This window comes from Geotrypetes seraphini, chromosome 3 (genome assembly GCF_902459505.1).
Source record: "Geotrypetes seraphini chromosome 3, aGeoSer1.1, whole genome shotgun sequence".
NCBI lineage: Eukaryota > Metazoa > Chordata > Amphibia > Gymnophiona > Dermophiidae > Geotrypetes > Geotrypetes seraphini.
The window spans coordinates 12,848,541-12,866,296 of NC_047086.1; the positions used below are offsets into that span (position 1 = coordinate 12,848,541).

Consider the following 17,756-nt stretch of genomic DNA (forward strand, 5'->3'; position numbering starts at 1 on the left):
CCCTTATAGGTTATGCTGAGCCCCCCCAAACCCATTCTACCCACCCGTCTACAATCTCAATAGCCCTTATGGTTGCAGGTAGCACCTATATGGTAGTACAATAGGGTTTTGGTGGGATCATATTTTCTACCATGAATGTAATGGCTAGAGTGGCTTATGGGCCTGGGTCCTCCTCTTTATGGTTCAGTAGCCCACTTCCCAGACTACTTAAGCCACTTCTATGCAGCTCTAGTAGGCTTTCCTATGCCAGGTGCTGATGTTCCAGAGGCAGGTATGTACGTTTTTATTCTGAACTTTGTGGGGGTTTGACGGGGTCATTGAACAAGGAGAGGGGGTGTATGGGGGCTTTACTTTGACCCTGCAGTGGTTATCTGGTCACTTTGGATACCTTTTGGCATTTATACCTGTCTTTACATCGTCTAACTCACAACGTATATGTTCTGTCTAGGCAATCTCATCAAACCTTTGATTATCCTTGAAGGACAACAAAGTCTAGGTCGGCTTACATCCCACCCTAACCATTCCTCCAGCTCTGGGCGAATAGCAGGATTCAGAGGCCTAAAAAGTCCCTGAATACATCTAAAAAGCCGTTTTGATTATCGGCACTTGGCGACCTGTCTTTTAGATCGTTCAATTGCTGATTTGGGTGGGTTTTTAGATGTATTTAAGTTTTGATTATGAGCCCCATAGCTTCCTCTTGGGCAGAATCTTTGGCGGTTTCCCCAGAAGAAATCTGTAGAGCTACTACTTGGTCTTCATTTTATACTTTCACAAAGTTTCATAAGGTGGACAAACAGGACTTGGCATTTGAATCTTTAGTTCTGACAGGAGGCTCATTTGTCCCACCCTAAACTTGGGGGACTGCTTTGATACATTCCACAGGTTCAGGAAAGGAGTGTGTCGCACTCGAAGAAATGATTACGTATTTACCTTTGTAATCTTCTTTCTAATAGACAGATACTCCATTCCTGAAGCCCACCCTGTCAGATGTTCATTTGCCTGCTTACTGCCTCTAAAGTACCAGAGAGTCCAGACATCTTGTTTCTTTTCTTTGTCCTGCCTTGACAAGGATAGAGGACTGTTATCTATAAAATTTCCCACACTCAGTGCACATTGCGCTCAAGTTGGTGACTTGTTTGTTTTTCACCTTGTTATGTATTGCAAATGCTTAAGTTTTATTTTATCTATTATATGTTTAACGATATGAGCAGAACAGGCATGTTTCTTGAGGAGTGTCCCCGTACCCCTCCCTATTTTATTTCCTCTTCCGGGATGATCATCTGCTTTGGTACAAACTGAGGAATTGGAGGACAGCCCAAAAGTATGGGAGGTGGAGCAAAAGAATGCTAATGAAGCTTCCTACAAGAATTCTCATAAAGGATGGCTACCTACAGGTTCAGCAATGGAGTGTCTGTCTACTAGAAAGAAGATTACTGAGATAAGAACCTAATCTTTCTATAGGCGCCGCTCCATTAGGCCAGCTTTTCATTTGCTTAATGTGGCGGCACCTTTGTCGGACGCTTAACCATGCCTAAGTCAACCATGCCTATTCTCTCCCCGTAAGCTTGCCTACTTTTTAACAGAGGTGTCCCTAGGCATTGCAAAGTGCCTCCACTTTGGTGTCGCTAGGTGTCCTAAGAGTTTGGCGCCAAAATCATAAATTGCTTAATTTTGGGGGGGATCGGCTGAAGACTGGCACACGAATTAAGCCAATTAAAACATTTTTGGCACAGATCCCAGATGTTGGATCGCTAAGCAGTCGCGATAAGGCCGCCTAGCAGCACCTAAGCAGGGTACCATTTATAGAATTCCCCAGTTTAGTGTATTATGCTAATAAGGGTCGAACAAGGGACTTCCAACAAAACAGGATAATACCTTTTCTTCATTGATCTTCACATCTTGGGGTTGTTTTTCTCCAGACTCAGTTTTTCCGGGGCTTACGCTAATAAAGTTCCACTAATATACTTTCTATTTCATTTAAACAGATTCTGATTTTTTTTCTATCGTATTCTTTATGTTCTAGTTTAGTTCGAGCATCTGTCTAGTCTTTATGTGCTGCAACGTCCTCTGGAAGAATGACAGATGATAAAGATGTGCTTCGAGATGTTTGGTTTGGACGAATTCCAGCTTGCTTTACCTTATACCAGGACGAGCTAACAGAAAGGGAAGCAGAACCTTATTATGTAAGTATGGCAAGAAGCGTAGCAGTGGCCTGAGAATCCGGGGAGCCAGGTTCAATTTCCACTGCACCTCTTTGTGACGCTGGACAAGTACTTAACCCTCCATTGCCCTAGGCACAAAAAAAGGACCTGGATAGAACACATTAACTGCTTTGATTATAACCGTAGAAAGGCGGTACAGTAAACCCCCGCGAATTTGTGGTTCCTGAATCGAGGACTCAGTAATTTGCGGTATTTTCCGACAGCCAGCTACTTGTACTAAAGTCATAGTTACACCAATCAGGAGCTGCTTTGACACGCTGTCTGGCGTGCCAAAGCAGCTCCTGATTGGTGCAGCCTGACTTTAGTAATAGGAAGAGGTGGTCGGAGCATACCGCGAGTGATTTTCTGCACCCGCCAGCGCCTTAGCTGCCCTCTCCTGCCTTTGTTTTCGAAATTCGCGGGGGTTTCTGAACAAAAACCCCAGTGAATTTCGGGGGAGTACTGTATATCAAATCCCATCCCATCCCTTTCCCACTTTGGGATGACTTTCAGCTGGTATCTCTCTTTAGAAAGGCAATCCTGTAATCTAGGTGCCAATGCTTATACGCCTCTTGGTGTATATGTGTAGAATACTAGTACTTAAGCACTTATGCATGAAAATAGCAGCAGATCAAGGGCTCTTCTATAGCGGTGAGTCTAGAAACATAGAAACATAGAAAGTTGACGGCAGATAAGGGCTATAGCCCATCAAGTCTGCCCACACCATTTACCCACCCTCTTAAGTCTACTGACCCCCTAAAGTACAATTTAATTATACTGTCACTCTACTGACCCGCTCATTCAAGTCCTAGTGATCCTATCCCTTGGCATGACCTCGTAGGGATCCCACATAGGTATCCCATTTGTTCTTGAAGTCTGGGATGCTGCGTGCCTCGACCACCTGTACTGGAAGCTTGTTCCAATGCTCAATCACTCTCTCCGTGAAGAAGAACTTCCTGGCGTCTCCACGAAACTTCCCTCCCTTGAGTTTGAGCGGATGTCCTCTTGTGGTCGAGGGTCCCTTGAGAAGAAAGATATCATCTTCCACCTCGACCCGTCCCGTGATGTACTTAAATGTCTCAATCATGTCTCCCCTCTCCCTACGCTCTTCGAGAGTGTAGAGCTGCAATTTGCTCAGTCTTTCTTCGTACGGGAGACCCTTTAGCCCCGAGACCAACCTGGTGGCCATCCGCTGAACCGATTCAATTCTGAGCACATCCTTACGGTAATGTGGCCTCCAGAATTGCACACAGTATTCCAGATGAGGTCTCACCATGGCTCTGTACAATGGCATCATGACTTCAGGTTTCCTGTTGACGAAGCTTCTCTTGATACAACCTATCATCTGCCGTGCTTTAGATGAAGCCTTCTCCACTTGAGTGGCTGCTTTCATGTCAGCACTGATGATTACTCCTAAGTCTCGTTCTTCTGTAGTCCTGGTTAAAGTTTCTCCATTCAGGGTGTAGGTTCTGCAAGGATTTCCGTTACCGAGATGCATGACCTTACATTTCTTGGCGTTGAAGCCCAGCTGCCAGATCAAGGACCATCTTTCTAAAGTACGCAGGTATTGCTCCATAGCATCCTGTAGATTATAGCCGTTTACTATATTGCATAGTTTGGCGTCATCAGCGAATAAGGTTATCTTGCCTTGAAGCCCTTGAGTCAGATCCCCGTGGGCCCAGGACTGAACCCTGTGGCACTCCGCTAGTCACCTCTGACATTTTAGAGAAGGTACCGTTAACCACCACCCTCTGAAGTCTGCCACTAAGCCAATCTTTAACCCATGCAGTTAGAGTCTCTCCTAATCCCATCGATTTCATCTTGTTCAGCAGCCTGCGGTGTGGGACGCTGTCAAACGCTTTGCTGAAGTCCAGGTACACGACGTCCAAGGACTCTCCTGAGTCCAGTCTTCTTGTTACCCAGTCAAAGAAGCTGATTAGATTGGACTGGCATGACCTACCCTTGGTGAATCCATGTTGGCTGGGATCCCGGAGATTTCCCTCGTTCAGGATCGTATCTAATTTATATTTAATTAGTGTTTCCATGAGTTTGCACACTATTGAGGTGAGGCTTACCGGTCTATAGTTCGCAGCCTCAGCCTTGCAACCCTTTTTATGTAGAGGAACGACGTTGGCTGTTTACATAGTGTGTAGTTTACATAGTGTGTAGATGCGAGGGACGTATACAGGTAGGCATTACTTATAGAATACGGTAAGTTCAATGCATCCCTGCTGCACATACGCTAGGTTTATGGCTGGTGTATTGTGGGTGTGTGTGCTGAAACTAGGTTATGCTAGTATTTTCTAATGGAACTTAGGCACCTATTACAGAATGCCATTACAGAATAGGCTTTTACTGCACATTGCCGGTAAGCATAAGGCATAAGTGAACGTACTGGTTTTAGAATTGCTTTCTTAAGGCCTGGATTCTGTAACTGGTGCTGCTGTTGGTGGCCTCCTTAAGATCATACATTAATCGCACGACAGCACCGGGTACAGATTTGGGAGATCTATATCCAGGCTTTTTCAGCAAGAAGGAGGAGTCCAATTTTGAATGTCCTTGGAGATCTACTGAGGCTTTAAAGTTTTGGGATGGCAGAAAAGTTCCTTTGATGGATATATAGAAGAGGGGATGATGATTGCAGTGATAACGTATGTCAGTGTCTCGCAAACCTTCCGGCCGACAGCACAGTAAATTCAGTGCCCCGGCCAGAAGGCACCCGGACGTCAATGCGATGACATCACGCATGTGCGTGACATCATCACGTCAACACCCGTGCATGCGCGGAGGCCCATCTGGCTGCGACCTGGGAGGTGCGAGGAGAAGAGGAGAGTCATCTGTGCCGGCTGATTGCCTACAGGACATACCTCGCCGTGAGAGGCACTCCTGTAGGCAGGCAGCCGGCATGGATGGCTCGCCTCATCGCCAGTGTGTCGCGGCACACCAGAAATTTCAAGAGGCACACAGTTTTCGATACACTTCCTTATGTCATCCTCCCCTATCTGCCATATCCTCAACCTATCGCTCTCCAACACAACTATACCTAACGTCTTCAAACATGGTTCCGTTACTCCACTCCTGAAAAGCCATTGCTGGAACCTACCTGCCCCTCCAACTATCACCCTGTATTCCTTCTCCCCTTCTTATCCAAACTACTAGAACGAACTGTCCACTGCCATTGTCTTGACTTCCTTTTGGCTCGCGCTATCCTCGATCCCCTTCAATCGGACTTCCACCATCTTCACTCCACAGAAACCACTCTTGCTAAAGTCTCCAGTGACCTGCTCCCAGCCAAATCCAAAGGACTGTACTCCATTCTCATCCTCCTCAATCTATCTGCAACATTTGACACCATAGACCACCGCCTGCTCTTTGAAATGCTGTCTTCACTTGGGTTTCAGGGCTCTGTTATTTCATGGTTTTCTTTCTATCTTTTCCATCGCACCTTTAATGTAAGCTCTGAAGGATTCTTCTCTGCTGTGTTTCCATTATTGGTCGGCGTACCTCAGGGATCTGTCCTGGGACTTCTTCTTTTCTCCATCTACACCATTTCTTTTGGTGCTCTAATTTCATCCCTCGGATTCTAGTATCACCTCTATTCTGATGACTCAAGAACATAAGAATTGCCGCTGCTGGGTCAGACCGGTGATCCATCGTGCCGAGCAGTCTGCTCACGCGGCGGCCCTCTGGTCAAAGACTAGCGCCCTTACTGAGACTAGCCTTACCTGTGTACGTTCTGGTTCAGCAGGAACTTGTCTAACTTTGTCTTGAATCCCTGGAGGGTGTTCACCCCTATCACAGACTCTGGAAGAGCATTCCAGTTTTCTTCCACTCTGGGTGAAGAAGAACTTCCTTATGTTCGTAGGGAATTTATCCCCTTTCAAATCTACCTCTCCATGCCTGAAATTTCTACAGGAATCCAGGCCCTAGTCTTGGCCTGCCTCTCTGACATTGCTACCTGGATGTTTCACCACCATCTAAAATTAAACATGGCCAAGATTGCTCTTTATCTTTCCTTCTAAACCTGTCTCAGCCCCCGCCCCCCACTCCATTCCCTATAGTGGTGGATAACACCCTCGTCGGCTCACAACCTCTGGGTCATCTTTGACTCGTCGCTCTCCTTCTCCTCTCGCATCCAACAGACTGCCCAAAGTTGTCATTTCTTTCTCTATAATATTGCTAAAATATCCTTTCATAAGCACATAAGAATTGGGTCAGACCAGTGGTCCATCGTGCCCAGCAGTCCGCTCACGCAGCGGCCCTTGGTCAAAGACCAGTGCCCTAACTGAGAGTAGCCCTACCTGCGTATGCTCTGGTTCAACAGTAATTTGTCTAACTTTGTCTTGAATCCCTGGAGGGTGTTTTCCCCTACAACAGACTCCGGAAGGGCGTTCCAGTTTTCTACCACTCTCTGAGTGAAGAAGAACTTCCTTATGTTCATACGGAATTTATCCCCTTTCAATTATAGAGGGTACCCTTCTCGTTCTCCTTACCTTGGAGAGGGTGAACAACCTATCCTTATCTACTAAGTCTATTCCCTTCAGTACCGTGAATGTTTCGATCATGTCCCCTCTCAATTTCCTCTATTCAAGGGAGAAAAGGCCCAGTTTCTCTAATTTTTCACTATACGGCAACTCCTCCAGTCCCTTAACCAACTTAGTCGCTCTTCTCTGGACCCTTTCGAGTAGTATCGTGTCCTTCTTCATGTACGGCGACCAGTGCTGGACGCAGTACTCCAGGTGAGGGTGCACCATAGCCCATTACAGCAGCATGATAACCTTCTCCGATCTGTTCGTGATCCCCTTCTTAATCATTCCTAGCATTCTGTTCGCCCTTTTCACTGCCGCCGCACATTGCATGGATGGCTTCATCGACTTGTCGATCATAACTCCCAAGTCTCTTTCCTGGGAGGTCTCTCCAAGTACTGCCCCGGTTACCCTGTATTCGTGCATGAGATTTTTGTCACCTACATGCATCACTTTACACTTATCCACGTTGAACCTCATCTGCCATGTTGATGCCCATTCCTCGAGCCTGATTATGTCATGTTGCAGATCTTCACAATCCCCCTGTGTCTTCTCTACTCTGAATAACTTTGTATAGTCTGCAATTTAATCACCTCACTCGTCGTACCAATGTCCAGATCGTTTATAAAGATGTTGAAGAGCACGGGTCCAAGCACTGAGCCCTGTGGCATCTCACTGGTGTGACGCTCTTCCAGTCCGAGTATTGTCCATTTACCCTCATTCTCCGTTTCCTATGATCCAGCCAGTTTTTAATCCATGTGAGTATTTCACCCTTGATTCCATGACTCGCAATTTTCTGAAGTAGTCGTTCATGCGGAACCTTGTCAAGCGCCTTCTGAAAATCCAGATATACAATGTCGACCGGGTTGCCCTTGTCTATCTTTCCGTTTACTTCCTCAAAGAAGTGCAGCAAGTTCGTCAAACACGATCTGCCTTTGCTAAAACCGTGCTGACTGGTCCTCATCAGCCCGTGTCCAGTACCGAGGTCAGACTCACTGGTCTGTAGTTTCCCGGATCTCCCCTTGAACCTTTCTTGAAGATCAGCGTAACATTTTCCGCCTTCCGGAATCTTTCCTGATTTGATCGACAGATTGGCAGTTCAGCTGTAGTCCCTTTCAGTTCCTTGACCCTCGGATGGATGCCATCCAGTCCCAGGGATTTATCGCTCTTAAGCCTATCAATCTGCCTACACACCTCCTCTAGACTGACCGTCAATCCTGTCAGCTTTTTGACTTCATTTCTAGCATATAGCCTGATGGGTTCTGGTATGCTGTGTACCTCTTCTTCGGTAAATACAGACGCAAAAAATATGTTCAGTTTGTCGGCGATTGCTTTGTCCTCCTCTAGCGCTCCCTTTATTCCATGGTCATCCAACAGTCCCATCACTTCCTTCATGGGTCGTTTTCCCTTAATATATCGAAAGAACGGAGAGTTACAGGGAAGCAACTTAAAGAAGTCTGAAAATGCCTTTTTTAAATGCTGTCTGATGAATTCTAATACTTGGATACAGATTTTTGTAATAGCTCTTGATCTTATCTAATTATCAGGTGCATAACTGTCACACACCAGAGGTCTTAGGAGTTACTTTATTAAATTTGTGAAAACTTTTCAGATATTATTATTTTTTGCACTGTTACTCTTTTGCACTTTTTTTCCTTCCTTTATTTGCAAGAAGATAGTCTCATTATGAGAAATGCAGTCTGATCATTGAGCAATTCTTGAGGTTTTGTTTTTTTCCCCGTAAAGATATCTGGCTGTGTTCAGCTATTTTGAGTGAGACAAAAGTCATGTTTCCTGACAGCTGTGCCCTTTTGGTGTTAATTACCTGAAAAGATTGTTTTCTTTTACGAGACTTGTGTGGGGTTTGCAACCGTGATAGAGAACTACAGGCTTAGAACATGGGTTCATATACCACAAATGGTTGAACAAATAAAAATTGACCCTTGAGCAGTGCAGCATTTGCTAAATGTTGGGTTCCATATTCTGCCACTTTGGGTGCAGTGGTAGTCCAAAAAGCAAATAGAATATTAATTATTCAGAAGGAAATGCAGAATGAAAATACTGGCGGAATTCTGCACACGCTGTGCAAAATTCTGTGCAGACCTTCTGCCCCTGCCCCTCTCTCTGAATGACAACCCATCCCCTCCCTCCCCCCCCCAGTAAGAGCTGACGTACTTGTGGGCCTCCCAAAGCAGCAACAGCAGCAGTAGTGACTAGCTGGCAGAGGCAGCGCTGTGAACAGGTTGCTTGTGGCCATCCTGCGAGGGCCTTTCCTCTGCCGTGTCACTTTCAGCAGAGGGAAGACCCTGGCAAGGTAGCCGCAAGCAGCCTGTTCACAGCGCTGTCTCTGCCGGCCGGCCATTGCTGCTACTGCTGCTTTGGGACGTCTGCAGGTATGTCTAATCTCACAGGGGAGGTGTCAGCTGGACTACAAGTAGCAGGGGGAGAGAGGAAGGGACATGGATGCTGGATGTCAAGTGTCCTCTCAAGCTTGTGCACAAATGCTTCAGCCAATCGTATGCAATGTCGTCCTTCCCGCCTTGAGCGCGACCTCTGTCTCTTCAGTTTTTGAGTTTCTGCTCAGCGTGGCAGATGTAGCCCTCTCTCCTTCAAAGGAAAAGTTGTCTTCTACTCAAAATTTTTCAGTTTCAGTAAGGATGGAACAAGTTAGTGGTGACCCAAAGGGCCTCATGCAGGTACCGGTGGGCTCTCATAATTCCAGTGCTTCTGACCTGATGGGCTCGCAGATAGTACCTAAGGGTCTCGGCACACCAGATTCAAAGGACCTTGGTTCTCTGTCCTTAGTGAAACCAACTGCGCAACAGTTGAGCACTCTTTTTACCATACGGTGGAAGATAGATGCTATTAATGAAGATTCAAGCTGTCCTGGTTTAGCAAGAGTTATTTAATTAGTGGGACTTATTATTTAACATTTTTTCCTAATTGTAAATCGAGAAATCAAATCACAACCGACAAATAGTCTTAAGGATAGTAAAATTTGGTTACAAACTCATTTTCACTCACTTTCCTCAAGACGCCTCTTCAAAACCCAGAATTTTACCTCACTCACAAGCATCTATTCTCGGAGAAGAAATTCACTCACTACTTTTAAATCATGGCATTGAACCTGTTCTTCCTCCAGATCACAATCACGGATTTTACTCCTGTTATTTTGTAATATTAAAGAAAACCAGAGACCTAAGACCAATATTAGATCTTGGAGATCTCAATTTTTCCCTAAAATGAGAATTCAGGATGCATTCTCTTCCTACTATTTTCCCAACAAATTCCTGACTAGCATCCCTGGATTTAAAAGATGCAAATGCACACATTCCAGTATACCATCGTCATTGGCAATATCTCCGCTTCACTTTCCAAAATCATAATTTTCAATACAAATTTCTTCCTTTTGGCCTTCTTCAGCGCCCAGGGTTTTCACCAAGGCCTAGATTCTCCAGCGGCTGTCGGTCATGTGTCAATCAAGAATTGTGCCTCCATTGGAAATGTGTTAATGAGTTAGATAAAAGTATAATCATGAAAACATACTTTATTTTAATTTTTTTTTTTATAAATCTTTATTCATTTTTAAATCTTACATCAAGTGAATTATAAATAATACAACAATTTTCACAAATCACTTGTAAATACAATCATATATTCTTATAAAATAAAAATAGATCAATATTCCCATGACCATATAATAAATGTTTCCCCCCTAACCCAAATATAAACTAACCATGTGGTTAAGACATCTGATCATTAGAGTAAGTAGTCAATGGTCCCCATATGGAAAATTATATAGCAATATCTTATGATACAGTGTTATTTGGAATGATGATGAGAAAAAAAAGTCAAATTTCACCAGAAAATAACAAGCTTTTATTAATTATGACAGGGGTTGCCATTCAGCATATAACCAACAATTGGAAGAATTATAATAACCTAAATTATACATTTTGGTGGAATACAATATGTCATATATTCAAAATGGAAAGAGCAATAGCAATACAAAGAGGGACATATACTAAATTTATAAAAATATGGGGGCCATTGACAAAATATTGTAATGAATAAATAATTAGATTTTTCTTCTTCTTTTCTTCTTTTCAATATCTTTTATGAGACACACATAGAGGGGGGGGTAGTGAAAATAATTTTTACATAATATGATTTAATATAATATATAATATGTAATATAGGATAGAAAAGTAATAGAAGGGTGGGGGGTGGGAGAGGGAATAAAAATATATTTAGAATATGATGTATTAGATATAAAAGTGATATTGTGTATTCATAAATTGTATTTTAATATTTTGTACACTTTATGTAAAACTTGAAAATAAAAAATAATAGGAAAAAAAAAAAATGGTCCCCATATTTTTTTTTTAAATTAAATTTTCCCTTGCTGTAACGCTAACACCTTTTCCATCTTGTATATGTGGCAAACTGAATTCCACCAAAATGTATAATTTAATTTAGTATAATCTTTCCAATTTTGAGTAATTTGTTGCATGGCGACCCCTGTCAATATTAATAAAAGCTTGTTATTAAAATCGGGCTCGGAACTCTTATTGCTGTACCAAATAATATAGTATCATAAAACATACTTTAGAAATAAACAAGCAAAATTCTGTGGTGAAAGTATTCATATGTCCCAATGTGGCTCGATCTACTCAGATGAAAAGGAAATCTAGAGTTTGGGCTCTTGGAGCCACTTTTTATTTAAAGTTCCCCTGCAAGGAATAGGTTTTCTGGGACTCGATTCAATTGGAAAGTTTTTTGAATATGAATGAACAACATAAGAGTTAAACTAACTGTTATTTTTTTAGGAGAATTCTATTAGTTTCACCTAATGTTCGAGGAATTCTTTCCTTTTCCTGTTAAGGGGAATCCTCGGTTTTTCTTGTTTTAATTATTGCCTTATAAAGGAAGTTAGTCCTTTCGGAATGTGGGCTAGATGGAAGTTGTTAGATAATTAATGATTTTTTTTCCTTTATTCTGGATGTTGAACTGTTGTGAAAATTATAAATTAAAAAAAAAAAAAAGGAAATGTTGGCCAGGGTTTTCAGGCCTTCATTTCTGGTCTACCTTTGATATGAATCTCGCCTACAGAGGCACCTACCAGCGCCTAACACCACTTCCGGTGTTAGCCATGCCTACAGTGGCATTAGGCGCTATTCTGGTGCTGTTTTTTTAGGTGCCAGTAGGCGCCTGGAAATCTCTTTTAAAAGCACTCTTAAACAGCGTAGTAGTAGTGGCAGCTTTTCTTCAGGAGTTTTTGTATTTCTCTACTTAGACGAGTGGCTTATCTCTTTGCCATCAAAGCAGGATTTAATCAGTTCCATTCAGACTACAATATTAACCCTTACCTCCCTGGGATTCATCATCAGTCTCAAGAAGTTGCATTTGAAACTAACACAACAGTTACAGTTCATAGGACCTCAGATCAACACAGTATCGGCAAGAACCTACCTTCCTCGAGAATATTTCATCAAAATTTGTCAATAACTTTCTAGTTTCTACATTCCACTACATGTACAGCAAGACATCAATTCAAGCTCTAGGCCACATGGCAGCTTGTTCAGCACTAATTTCTCATGCAAGAATGTGCATGAGGCCCCTATAATGGGGATTAAAAATCAGTGGAATCAATACAATCAACCTTTAAAACAAAAGATTTGCCTAACACCTCAAATAAAGAACAACCTTCATTGGTGGCGATCTCCAAGAAATTTGGTCTCAGGAGCATCCTTTCGGAATACATCACCAGATATATTGATCACAGATGCCTTTCCTGAGGGTTGGGAAGCTCATATCATCCAATATAGAACACAAGCTTCACGGTCCAAAAAAGAAAATACCCTTCACATTGATATAACTGAACTCCATACGGTCTTCTATGCCATCTCAACATTCCAGCATCTCATCAAAAACAAAATGTTGCTTATTCGCACAGATGACCAAGTCACAATGTTTTACTTGAGCAAACAGGGAGACAAGGGTTCTCACCCATTCTGTTTCGAAGCATACCAGATTTGGACTTTTGTCATTTTGTCAGTTCAAGCAGTCTACATCCCAGGAGTACAAAACACCTTAGCAGACTAAGCAGAATTCTCCTTCCACATGATTGGTCTTTCTCCCCACCAGTAGTTCAAACAATTTTTCAATGCTGGGGAATACTGTAAGTAGATCTTTTTGTATCAGATGTCAATACCAATCGCAGCTTCTACCTCTCAAAACTTCCATCTTCCAACAATATATTCCAAGATGTTTTCACCATCAACTGGACACATCTCTTTTATACTTTTCCTTCCATTCCTCTTGTATCACAAGATCTTCAAAAAGTCACTCAAGACTCCAGCAATTTGATTTTAATAGCCCGAGATTGGCCTAGTCTCCATTGACAAACCAATAAAACTTGGAACTCATCCATCCCTCTTGACACAGCAACATGGAAAACTAGTGCATCCAAATCTTCCAGCTCTTGCTCTCAAAGCTTTGCACAGGTTCCTGTTATCATCTTTTCCACCAGTAATTCAAAACATCTTAATAACAGCAAATAAACTCTCTACCCAAAAATTACAATCTCTCAAATGGAAAAGATTTTCTATCTGGTGTTCATCACATTCTCTAGATCCACATCAGTGTCCTGTACCACATCTTTTACAATACCTTTGGCATCTCTGACTCTGGCCTCAAAACAATGTCAAGTCCACTTATCAGCTATTTCTTCAAAACGTGTTGCCAATGATGAGAAACACATTTAAATCCATCCCATCATCGGACAATTTCTCAGAGGATTCATCCATGTACAACCTCCGCTTCAATCACCTCCACAATCATGGGACCTTAATTTGCTCTCCACTCAAAGTATGTTATTACTCCCTTTTGAACATTTAAACTCTACAGAGTCCAAAGGAGAGCAACGAAAATGGTAAAAGGGCTGGAACACTGCCCATACGCCGAGAGGTTGGATAGGCTGGGGCTCTTCTCTCTGGAAAAGAGGAGGCTCAGGGGAGATATGATAGAGACCTTCAAGATCATGAGGGGCATAGAGAGGGTGGATAGGGACAGATTCTTCAGACTGAAGGGGACAACAGGTACGAGGGGGCATTCGGAGAAACTGAAGGGAGATAGGTTCAAGACAAACGCAAGGAAGTTTTTTTTCACCCAAAGGGTCGTGGACACTTGGAATGCGCTACCAGAGGAAGTGATCAGGCAGAGTACGGTACAGGGATTCAAACAGGGATTGGACGGATTCCTGAAGGATAAAGGGATCATGGGATACTGAGGGAGGAGCTGGGATGTAACAAGTATAGAAAGCTAACCAGGTAATGAGTATAGAAACCAAACCAGGTCGTGCATGTGCAAGATCGGAGGGTTAGGACTTCGATAGGAAGATAGGACTTAAATGAGAAACCAAGGTGGCAAGGGAGCCCCTTCTGGTGATACAGACAGGTCGTGACCTGTTTGGGCCGCCGCGGGAGCGGACTGCTGGGCAGGATGGACCTGTGGTCTGACCCGGCAGAGGCACTGCTTATGTTCTTATGTTCTTACATCTCTACAGTATCTCATGTGAAAGACACTTTTCCTATTTTATCATCACTTAAGCAAGAAGAAATTAGTGAGATTCATGCACTCATTCATTATCCACCATGCACCAGATTCTTTCCCACAAAAGTGGTCTTCCTAAAATGGTTAATCCTTTTCATCTAAATCAAGAAATCAGCCTCCCAGTTTTCTTCCCGAAACCTCATACAGATCCTCCTGAAGGTACCCTTCATACTCTAGAAGAGAGCTCTTTTATTCTACATGCAACACACAAGTCTTCATAGGAAAGCATCACAACTGTTCCTCTCTTGTATCATTCATCTCATTTGGGCCAAGCAGTCTCCAAACGTACTCTTTCATTGTGGATAAGGGACTGTATCAGTTTTTGTTATCAACAAGCAAGCCTGCCTCGGATTTAAAGTTCATGAGCAGACCTGATAGGTGGGCGGAGTCCGGCGGGCCACCGCTTTGCGGTGGCAGAACAAGGAGGGCTAAGACGGGATGGACAGTTTGGCCAAACAGTATTACAAAATTTATTCTCCTAAATTGCCAACACTCCCACCATCATTCCATTCTGGTTAGCTTGGAGGTGACCCATATGTGAGAATAGGCTGCCTGCTTGTCCTGGGATAAAGCACAGTTGCTTACCGTAACAGGTATTATCCAGGGACAGCAGGCAGCTATTCTCACAACCCACCCACCTCCCCTGGTTGGCTTCTCTGCTAGCTATCTGAACTGAGGAGACGTGCCCTAAGCTGGGCGGGAAGGCACTCGCGCATGCGCGGTGCGGTCGACTCGAAACTTCTGGTTTCTTCAAGCAAGTCTGCTTGCGAGCTTCCGCATCCGGGCTCTGCTGATGACGCCACCCATATGTGAGAATAGATGCTGCTGTCCCTGGACAACACCTGTTACGGTAAGTAACTGTGCTTTCCTTTCAAATGAAAGACTCAACTCATGCACATTTACATTACGTAGGTATTTAAATGTCTCTATCATAGCTCCCCTCTCCCTCCTTTCCTCCAAAGTACACTTCCCTCTCCCCATTCGCGGTTTCCTTACTCGCGATTTCACATAATCGCAATTTTTTTTGGGGGGGGGAGGTAGAAAAGAATCCATATTTTTGTCTTCCCCCCGGCATCCCGGCCTTACCTGGTGGTCTAGCTGGTTTTCGGGGCAGTAGCGATCTTCCTACGCTCCTGCCCCGTGCAGATAGCCATTAGGAAATGGCTGTGGGGAGTTCCCGTAGTCTTAGGAAATGGCTGTGGGGAGACTCGAGAGACTACGGGAATTCCCCACAGCCATTTCCTAATGGCTATCTGCACGGGGCAGGAGCGTAGGAAGATCGCTACTGCCCCGAAAACCAGCTAGACCACCAGGTAAGGCCGGGATGCCGGGGGAAGGCGGAAGGGAGGCGGGGGTGGGTCAGAGCCGGATAGTTGCGGTTTTTCGCCATTCGCGGTCCGGCTCTGTCTGTATCCCCCACGAATAAGGAGGGAGAAGTGTATACAGATTGAGATCTTTAAGTTTGTCTGGTGATAGAAATTAAAAACAAGTATTACAATATTTAGGAATCATTTGTAACAAATTCTTGAGAAAGATAGGTCTTTAGGTCTTTTTTGAAACATTTAAAATGAAATTGCAGGTTACTATTAGTTGGTAATGCTGATCAGTTGGCTTGCACCTCACTTATTTTGAGAATGTTGAACCCTGTAATTTTACCACTATGCCTTCTCAACTAACATTTTAGTCTGTTTCCTTTGAATATCTGATGTTCTTCTTTAATAGACTTGACAAGGTGTAAGCTACCTTTCTCCTTCCCGAATGCAGAAAAACAAATTTCTGAGTTCTTTAAAGCTAGTGTGTTTGACAAGATTTGCACTCACTACAGATTTCTTTTTCAGTTGCTGTTGCCTAGAATAAGCTACTTAACGCTGGTGATGGACAAAGTGAAAAAACATTTCCAGAAGGTGATGAGGCCAGAGGATTTAAGCGAGATATGGTTTGACTATGAAGGCACACCCTTGAAATGGTAAGTAACGCTCATTTTAGATAATTTATATGCATTTTTAAAACTCCAGTATTCCCTCTTCATGAAAGACTTTTGAGGAAACTTCATTAGTATATATAGATGCAGAGATGGGGAGGTGTCCAGAAAGTCATGGTTTCATAGTTTATTTAAATTTTGATTAAACGCTTATCCAAAAGTACAAAGCGTTATAACTGGGAGACTAACATTTTTAAATTAATTAGACATACACGAACTAAACAAACATACTTATGACTTGAAAACAATGGAAAAAGAGGGAAGAACTACAATTTTATAGAAAGAATACATAAGAACATGCCAACAACAAGTACCAATTATCTTTAGCGATGGGACATTAAGAGAATGCTGTGAGGTTGATCTTAAGGTTCTGGGAGGGATCAGCCCATAGATCTACTGGCACAATAGTGGCTATTAAAAATAGTGCATGGAGACTGGCAAAATCCGGTTTAAAGAGCAAGGAGACTGGTTAGAGAAGGGTTTTACAACCACACTCAAAACAGTTTACATCAGTGGTCTCAAACTCAAACCCTTTGGAGGGCCACATTTTGGATTTATGAATTCTTGGAGGGCCTCAGAAAAAAAAATAGTTAATGTTAAAAAATAGTTAAGGAAATGAAAATTTTGCATAAGGTAAAACTCTTTGTAGTTTATAAATATCTCCTTTTGGATGTCTTAATAATAATGTAATTTATAGCTATAGAAACTGTTTTATTTTACTTTTGTGATTATGATAAACATACTGAGGGCCTCAAAATAGTACTTGGCGGGCCGCATGTGGCCCCCGGACTGCGAGTTTGAGACCACTGGTTTACATACAGGTGCTTCAAACATTTTCCCAGGCTCACAATCTATGTAATGTACCTGGGACAGTGGAGGATTAAGTGACTTGCCCAGAGTCACAGGGAGCAGCACAGGGTTTGAACCCACTGTAGCTCTAACCACTGCACTACACTCACAGATGCGAGGGGTTGGTACCATTACTAATCAAGAGGAGTGGAAAATCCAGGGTACAAATGGCTTATAATCTATGAACGTCATAGACTTAGAAGGGGATTTATGGGATGGTGATCATCAGGGCTGGAGCTGGCCTTCCCGGGATATCATTTTTTCAGAAGGACAGGTAAAGAAGGTAAGAATTTCTGTATGTTAAAGATCCAAATAAAAGCTACTGAGGATGCAAGAAACAAGTAAATTGCTGTGTGTGGTCCTGAAGAGATGTAATGCATCGGTGATCATTACAAGGTGAAGAGATAAATAGCCATCAAAAGAATAATATGCAGAGATGATAACTGTGTTAATAGGGGACCTAAACTTGCCATTTGAAGACTAGAGAGTCTCTTATTGTAGCCCCAACATCAAATGATTTGGCTGATTATTTTAGTTCAAAGGTTACATCTTTATGATCATCTTTTATCCCACATGAACATTATC

The 17,756-nt window shown here is 43.0% G+C and overlaps 1 protein-coding gene across 3 annotated transcripts in view; it reads left to right on the forward strand.

Moving 5' to 3' along the window:
* Positions 1-17,756, forward strand: part of ATG5 (autophagy related 5) — a 204,562-nt gene that overhangs the window by 17,263 nt on the left and 169,543 nt on the right. For 2 of the 3 annotated variants that reach the window (XM_033939707.1, XM_033939708.1), the window contains exons 2-3: positions 2,024-2,183; positions 16,180-16,307. In XM_033939707.1, coding sequence (XP_033795598.1) covers positions 2,076-2,183; positions 16,180-16,307 — 236 coding nt within the window. In that variant the 5' untranslated portion in view covers positions 2,024-2,075. The remainder of the gene's footprint in view (positions 1-2,023; positions 2,184-16,179; positions 16,308-17,756) is intronic. The other variant, XM_033939709.1, reaches the window with a different exon arrangement.